At 32.8% G+C, this 8,983-nt stretch overlaps 1 protein-coding gene across 1 annotated transcript; it reads left to right on the forward strand.

Annotated features, from left to right (window-relative positions):
• The first annotated feature begins 530 nt into the window (after nt 1-530).
• LOC139488719 (vitelline membrane outer layer protein 1-like) lies at nt 531-5,428 on the forward strand. Its single transcript, XM_071274542.1, has 4 exons — nt 531-565; nt 1,236-1,467; nt 4,087-4,284; nt 5,178-5,428. Exons 2-4 carry the CDS (start codon nt 1,240-1,242, stop codon nt 5,409-5,411), a joined length of 660 nt encoding a protein of 219 aa, XP_071130643.1. The 5' UTR covers nt 531-565; nt 1,236-1,239; the 3' UTR covers nt 5,412-5,428.
• The last annotated feature ends 3,555 nt before the right edge of the window (nt 5,429-8,983 follow it).

Raw genomic sequence — 8,983 nt, forward strand, 5'->3', positions numbered from 1 at the left:
CAAAATACACCTTTCTTCACTTGTGTTACTTAGGGTCATAGTTAATATATTTCAATTTGAATTATTTTTTAATAATCCATAATCAATAATGATCGAGCATTTATTACAAATAGTTTAATAACACATAGCTGCGGAGGTGATAGAGCAGAATTTAACTCTCGATAGTGCATTTTCAACCTTGGTTTCGCCTTGGTTGACAATGTTTTAGGGGTAACAATCTGCTATATCACCCTCTTAGCTATGTGTTATTTAAATAATGATACACAAACCTTGCTCCAATTTTAAATTGTTAGCATAAATGATAAATTGATCTACACAATTACCATGACTAGCTTGTTTTGTATTGCTGGTAGACATTCATAAGGTACCATTATTGGAACGAATTAAATTAATCATAAAACGTATTATAATATCCATCAACCTTCGGGAAATAAGATTTGCATATGTGGGTACCATATTTAGAATTAATATCAATCATCATATCAGTTTCGATGATATAAAAGAACGTTACACGTAATTCAAATAAGTAGTGTAGAGCAACGACTGATTGGTACGTACAGGGATTGTAAGACTTTATTATCATTATTGCTATTTTTATTATTTTTATTATTATTATTCATTTTGTTATTATTACTAATAATGTTATTATTCATTTTATTGTTATTATTATTATTATTATTATACGATAGAGATTCGATTTGATATTATAAAACCACAAATAATCGAATACCTGACTATAGTTTGTCCAAAGAATTAATGCTTTGACAAACAGTAGAATTTTATTTTATTTCAATAAATACCTTTTTTTTTTCTTTTTCTTTTTCTTTTTTAAAAGTAAATTTTATATCATTCGGCAAAATTGAAATAACAAAAAAATACAATTTTGCATAATAAAGATTCTAATTTGCCAAAATGCGAATTTAAACTGCATAAGTATCTAATTTTATGAGAAAAAATGAAAAAAGTTTTATAGCAAAAATACAGAACTCCAAGGAAAATTAAAAACGGAAAGACCCTTATCAAACGGCAGAATAAAAAGTTAAAACACATCAAGCAAATGGAAAACGACTGTCATATTCACTACTTGGTACAGCCATTTCCTAATATAGATTAGCTAAACCTAGTCACATTAAACTACATTATTTTGAGAGCATTATGTGAAAAAAAATGACAAAAACCTGGTTTTATCATTGACGTAATATCTCAAACATTTCTTAATGTAATGTATATTTCAGAAAGATGTTATCTTACATAACTATATGCCTGTCTGTCTCTGTTTTATTAACCGTTGTTAACGGAGCTATGGATCCCGAAGCCCGAATCACGTCTTTGGACAGAACACAAGCTTTGGCTGCCCAACGAACTGTTACAAAAGTTTTGTGGGTTCATAATGGAGGGCCATGGGGAACATGGAGTCGTCCTGAATTTTGTGCAAAAGGATATTTTGCAAGTGGATTCTCTTTAAAGGTACGTTTTTAAACATGGCCATATGCTCTTTTATATCACGTATTTACATTGTTCTGTTAAACACCTCTTATACAACATGGTTAATCGAAATAAGGAGTTTCTCCAAATGTGTTTTACACTTTATTACAGTAACAACATTATGTTTAAGTCTTATATTGGTCTAATCACTATAACGTGACATATATGTCAGTCTATAACCCAGGTTGAATCTCACTCAGGCAAAGTTGATCGTAGACGATATTTGCTGTTCTCTTTTTCGACCATTTTGAATTTGATACTCCTTAACATTAAGTCTTTTCTGTTTGAAGCTCTATAACCCCAGTGGTCCTCTTGAGGGGTATCATAAAGATGCAATATTGCGAACTAGTTTAGTGCTACGCTTAACAAATATAGCTTTTAAATAAAACACCAATTTTCACCTAAAAAATTGCTTCTTTCAAAACTTTGAATCTTTCGAAAAACTAAGGATTTTTTTATCCCAGGCATAGATTACCTTAACCGTATTTGGCACAACTTTTTGGAATTTTGGATCCTCAATGCTCTTCAACTTTGTACTTGTTTGGATTTATAAATATTTTGATATGATCGTCACTGATGAGTCTTATGTAGACGAAACCCGCGTCTGGCGTACCAAATTATAATCCTGGTACCTTAGATAACTATTTACACCACTGGGTCGATGTCACTGCTGGTGGACGTTTCGTCCCCGACGGTATTACCAGCCCAGTAGTCAACACGTCTGTGTTGACCTGAATATCAATAATGTGGTCATATTTACAAATATTCTGTTTACAAAACTTTGAATTCTTCGAAACACTAAGGATTTTCTTATCCCAGGTATAGGTTACCTTAACCGTATTTGGCACAACGATTTGGAATTTTGGATCCTCAAAGCTCTTCAACTTTGTACTTTGAATTTATAAATGTATTGATCTGAGCGTCACTGTTGAGTTTTATGTAGACGAAACGCACGTCTGGCGTAGTAAATTATAATCCTAGTACCTTTGATAACGATATATATATATGAAATTATGTTAACGTAAATTACCTTAAAATGTTACAAAGCTGGTAGAGGAAATTTTTCAGATTGGCCTGTCACTAGGAGGCCTGAGTTCAGGTTCAGGGATATACAAAGCAATGTTTTGTATGTTTTGGCCAATTCCATAAACATTTTGTAAGCGTGGAGTTAGTCGAACATAATATTTACCACACAATAGTACAATTTTACATACCAGTCAAATATTGGAATCAAGAAACAAGTTTGGAAAAACTTTAATCAATTCATCTCTGACATGGACTTACAAACGTATATCTAATTTCAATAGTAATATTTCCTGACATGGAATGATCACATTCCTTGACATGTTCAATGGACTAGAAATGTTATTTTCAAACAAAATCGATAGGTCTCTGTTATATGTATTGGGTATAGGAGATATTATTTTCAGATTATGGAATATATGATAACCCTTTAATTCAATTGAGTGTAGGGATAGGTAAAATTAATTAATTTTAAGAATTTGGCCTTGTTTGGCGAAACCTAAGTTTATATAGTGTATTCGACCACAGTCATACTAATTAATCCAATATGTCATTTGCTTCAACAACGTAAAAAAGTTAAAAAAAAAAAAAAAAAAAAAAGACCCACAAAAATACTGAACTCCGAGGAAAATTCACAAAGGAAAGTCCCTAATCAAAATGGCAAAATCAAAAGCGCAAACACATCAAACAAATGGATAACAACTTTCAGATCCCTGACTTGGTACAGACATTTTATAATGTAGAAAATAGTGGATGGAACCTGTTTTTATTGTTAGCTAAACCTCTCACTTGTATGACAGTTACATCAAATTCCGTTATATTGACAACGTTGCGCGAACAATACAAACAGACATAATAGGTAAAAATGTCAAAATAGGGGTACAGCAGTCAATAAAATTGAGAATGGAAATGGGGAATGTGTCAAAGCGACAACAAGCCGACCGTAGAGGAGACAACAGACGAAGGCCACCAATGGGTCTTGCAGTGAGAAACTCCCGCACCCGGCGAAAGAGTCCTTCAGTTAACCCCACAACAAATATGTTTCGAGTTCAGTGATTATGGACGTCATACTTAACTCCGAATTATACACAAGATAGTTATTCATATTAGTATTTTTACATGACTAACAAAGGCCAGAGGCTCCTGACTTGGGACAGTCGCAAAAATTGGCAGGGTTAAACATGTTCCCCCTATACCTCTAGCCAATGTAGAAAAACGCAAAACAATGCGCATAGTAAAACTCACTTTAAGAGAAGTCCGAGTCCTATGTCATCAACACTGTGTTATAATCTCAATCACTTTAAAAACAAACCAATATGTAACAAAGAAGCCCAAAATTGCATATAGACCAGGCATATTAGCACAATTTAAAGACAAGAATACAACAGTTACCACAGTACAATAACATATTGACGGGATGTATAAGTACAGAGCCATGTCAGATATGTATTTTACTCAATAAATCTACCATATGTAAACATATTTAATTTTCCTTTACTACTCCTTCGAGGAAAAGTTAGGTGTCCTATTTTCCTCAACATTGTTCAATTTGTATTTTCTTTATATATCTTGTATAAGATTGAAGGAAGACAAGGAAAAGGAGATGACACTGCACTGAATGCTATACGTCTAAAGTGTCGGAAGGGACATAACTCTCCTAATACTGGTGGAACTATTTGGGCGCATGAAGGACGATGGGGTCAATGGTCGAGTACAATAAACTGTCCCTATGGTAAACGATTTGTTGGATTTCGTTTACAGGTTGAAGACAGACAGGTAAATGAAAATAATGTCAAATCTGTATATTCAAATGTATAATGACAGATCTAACTTCATTTGCTTTTTTGGAAACATACATATTTTGTTACGTCGTATTACATTTACAGATATGGAGAACTTTTGAAAAATATCTTGTTGCGCCAGGAAACTTATATTTTGCATAATTCATATTAGAGTTAATGCCTTATAATAGTACTCATGTTACTGTGTGATTTTAACATGAGATTAACACAAATTTATAATTTTCATAAAACTGTGCTTTCTTTGCGGATATTTTATACATATTTGTAAAGACAGTGATAGTCATAACAGTTTAAGATGATTTGCCATGTTTCGTTGGTATTTTGTTTCAAACGACGTCATTAACCCAATAGCCAATAGAAATGACAAAACAAATACCTGTACTGCTGATTTTTTTTTAAAGATTGAAACAAGCCTTCACAAATGAAAAAACCGTATTTCCAAATCCATATATATCTTCACCAGGAACGCTCTAGATGTAATATTTGAATGCAAAATTGACATAATAATAAAAGCACTTGCTTGTTGCTTGTTTCTAAATCCTACATGTTGTTTCCACAATGTAAATGTATATTGTATAAAATGTAACTTATTTCTATTGCTCAATTACTGGGAAGATTGACGTCGCCCTAAAGCTCAATACATATACTAAAAGCCTTTTAACGATTGTTTGAGTTGTGTATTGCTCCCTGCATTTACCACAGAATTAATTGAAAGTGAAAATATTTTGCGACGTCAAGTCTTAAAGTCCTTTTAATTTACACGAAATATAAGATTATAATGGTAAACATTCATTGGTATCATTAAACGATTTTTTAAGTTAAAATATTATTTAAAAACTAACGATTATGAAAAAATATTTGCTTCAGGGGAAAGGAGATGATACAGCTGCAAACTATGTGAGGTTTAGATGCAGAAGGGTCAATGGTGGAAGAACAAATAGAATCGGAACTAAAGGATTGTGGGGACAATTTGGAGCATGGAGTCACAACTGTCCTCATGGGTCTGCAATATGTGGACTAAAAGTCAAAATTGAAAAACCCCAAGGGAAAGGGGACGACACAGCACTGAACAACGTAAAATTTTATTGTTGTACACATTAATAAATGATTTAAGTATCTACTTTCACTTCCTTTTAACGCTTATCATGATAACATTGCAATGTATTTGATCTTTTTCCGATTTTGGACTTTATCGCGGTTTTTCTGTATTGTTTGGAAAACTTATTTCAAACGGAATAGCACATCTTTATTCTTACAGAGATGTTGTATATTCATTGAGCCTGGAACTTGAGATGCGACCTGTGTAAATGCATCGAACCTTTAAATAAACTTATGATAAAAGTTTACCAATTTAACAGTGTTATTACATGTATTAGGTCTTTGAATATTTTATTGGAAAAAATGTAAACTTAGTTATCAGTAAATTCAAATCAAACTAAATAGTACTGTTATATCTACTTATGCCCACATTCATATATGAATATACAATCTGTCGATACTTGTATCACATTGTCATGTTTTTTTCTCTGACTGTTAAAGGCGTCTCTACACTAAACCCATTCTAGTATGTGCACTGATTGGTATTTTTAAAAGTATAAGATGCATGATTTTTAAAGTTCTAAGCTTTGAACTAACTGTCAGCAAATGAGAGTTATCTCAAATTTGATGTGTTATAGGGATGTATGAATATCCTGCCATGTTTTTGATAGATTTTTTTCCGTCTTTTGTTGTTGCTTTGTGTCTATCTGACGAATCAAACCCTTTTCAACTGATTTGCATAGTTTGTTCTTAAATAGTATTGTTATATCACTGTACCAGTTTAAGAGGATATAACATGCTGATGTACCTAATATTTCTTTTTAAGACAGACAGCTAGATACCATAAACATACTATGTATACACATGCCAGAGTCTGAGCTTGATTTGCTATATGATATAAAAACTAAACTGACGAAAAAAGGTCATTTATTCAAAATCATAAAATGCAAAAAATACATTTTGCAAATAAAACATTTGACATAAAAGTTCATATCTAATATGAAATAATAATACATAATTAATACGGAATTAAATCAACTAATATCATATCAATTGAATAAATGACAAAGAATAGCAAAGGTGGGGAGAAAAATCTGCCACAAATCCACTCTTAGGCTGAAAGAGTGGATCCGAAATCCACTCTAAAAGAGGGACGAAAGATACCAAAGGGACAGTCAAACTCATAAATCTAAAACAAACTGACAATGCCATGGCTAAAAATGAAAAAAAGACAAACAGAAAAACAATAGTACACATGACACAACATAGAAAACTAAAGAATAAACAACACGAACCCCACCAAAAACTAGGGATGATCTCACGTGCTCCGGAAGGGTAAGCAGATCCTGCTCCACATGTGGCACCCGTCGGGTTGCTTATGTGATTACAAATCCGGTAAATAGTAGGATTTACCTGTAAAGACCATAGCATTAAGTACAACATTGGAATAAAGCATCAAGTCTTTTTATATATATAATTTGAATAATTAATATGAATTAGATAGGCAACATTCAAAACCATAACATGATTTACGAACAATTCATGTATACATAAAGGAAGTTTAACCGAGCCATGAAATTAAAAAACAATTTAAAGGTAGCCTATCGAATGATCGCACTAACAGTCTAAACAATGTGTAAAGACAGCATCGACAGGATGGCGGCAATAAAGACACAAATCGTATGAAATAAAGATCATAAACGTTTTAGCAGGCAATATTGACCCAAAACAAGACAGTTGCAATTATATGAAATAAAGATCATAAAACGTTTTGGCAGGCAATGCTGACCCAAAACAAGACAGTTGTAATTATATGAAATAAAGATAATAAAACGTTTTGGCAGGCAATGCTGACCCAAAACAAGACAGTTGAAATTATAAGAAATAAAAATCATAAAATGTTTTGCCAGGCAATGCTGACCAAAAACTAGAGGTGATCTCGTGTGCTCCGGAAGGGTAAGCAGATCCTGCTCCACATGTGGCACCCGTCGTGTTGCTTATGTGATTACAAATCCAGTAAATAGTCTAATTCGGTAGGTCACATTCATGAAAGGGAAGGGGATTGTAGTTACGACGTAAGGAACATATCCGATATTATTTGTGAAACGGTTATTCCATAACGGTCAACCAACTCGTGATGGCGTCCGTAAAATTGACGAAGGGATGATTTCAACTTCACCATTTGGAACTCTTGGTTTAATAGCTTCCTTGTGAGCATTAACCCTCTATCAAGAAAATCATGATAGGAAATGCAAGCACGGGAATATCGTATCAATTGAGAGATATATACCCCGTATGCAGGTGCTGCTGGAATGTTGCTACTTAGAAATGGAAAGTTCACAATTGGAAAGCTGAAATCATCTCTTTTGTCGTAAAGTTTTGTTTTCAACCGACCCTCATTGTCAATTTCTAGATGTAAGTCAAGATATGAAGCCGACTTAACTGTATCTGTAGTATCCTTTATCTCCAATTCGATGGGAAAGATGCGTTCCACATAGTCACCAAATTTTGAATTGTTTAGTGAAAGAACGTCATCTATATAGTGGAAAGTAAAGTTAAAGGATATTGCTAACTTCTTATCTTTCTTCCTAAGAAGTTCCTGCATGAAGTCTGAAAGAGTGGATCCCCCTCCCGAGGACTCTGGCGACGTGAATACAATTTATATATGACTTGAAAAAATATACAAGCATGACATTTACATACATGTACACCAAACAAATATCACTTTATTATGTAAAACGCCTCCACATTTAGCAGAAATATTAAAAGTTCATATTATCATATACCAAGATATTACTTTTCAGTTATCTCTTACTTGTAAAAATTATGTAAGGTGTAAATCTTATTCCGGTCAGGATCACAGCAATTAAATTACACTAGAATCGTCGTTAAGTATGTTTCAGAATTCATATTTCTTCTTACATCCAGACATTTAAGAATAGAATCCTCAATATATTTTAGTACAGACAATTAGTACATTAATTAACCGAAACTGTATCTTTAATCTTAAAAATTCAAACCAAACTAAAGTACATTTTTACGAAGCCTTGGATCCTTTCTAAACACTAAATACGAAGTTTTGTATCTGACTATTTCTGTATAGGATCATGAGCAAATGATTCTCAGACTACATTTGACATTTTTCAAACGAAATTGTATAAATATAAAAAAGAAGTTGTGGTATGATTGCCAATTAGACAGTTCACCCAAGAAACCAAAATGACACCGAAATTAACAACTATAAGTCACCGCACGGCCTTCAACAATGGGCAAAGCCCATATCGCATAGTCAGCTATAAAAGGCCCCAAAATGACCATGTAAAACAATTCAAACGAGAAAACTAACGGCCTTATTTATATAAAAAATTAACGAAAACAAAATGTAACACATAAACAAACGACAACCACTGAACCACAGGCTCCTAACTTGGGACAGCACATACATACATAATGTGGCGGGGTGAATTCCATAGGGAAAATATTTTAAATTGAAATTAGTAAATACATATATGTAAGTATCTAATGTAAACCTTTTTTAACTCTCATTTTTTTTTGTTGTGATCCGCATTGATATGAGACTGTAGAAATAATTTTCGTAATTCATGATACGGTAAAAAGAAAATTTTAAATATACA

Source organism: Mytilus edulis, chromosome 9 (genome assembly GCF_963676685.1).
Source record: "Mytilus edulis chromosome 9, xbMytEdul2.2, whole genome shotgun sequence".
Lineage (NCBI taxonomy): Eukaryota > Metazoa > Mollusca > Bivalvia > Mytilida > Mytilidae > Mytilus > Mytilus edulis.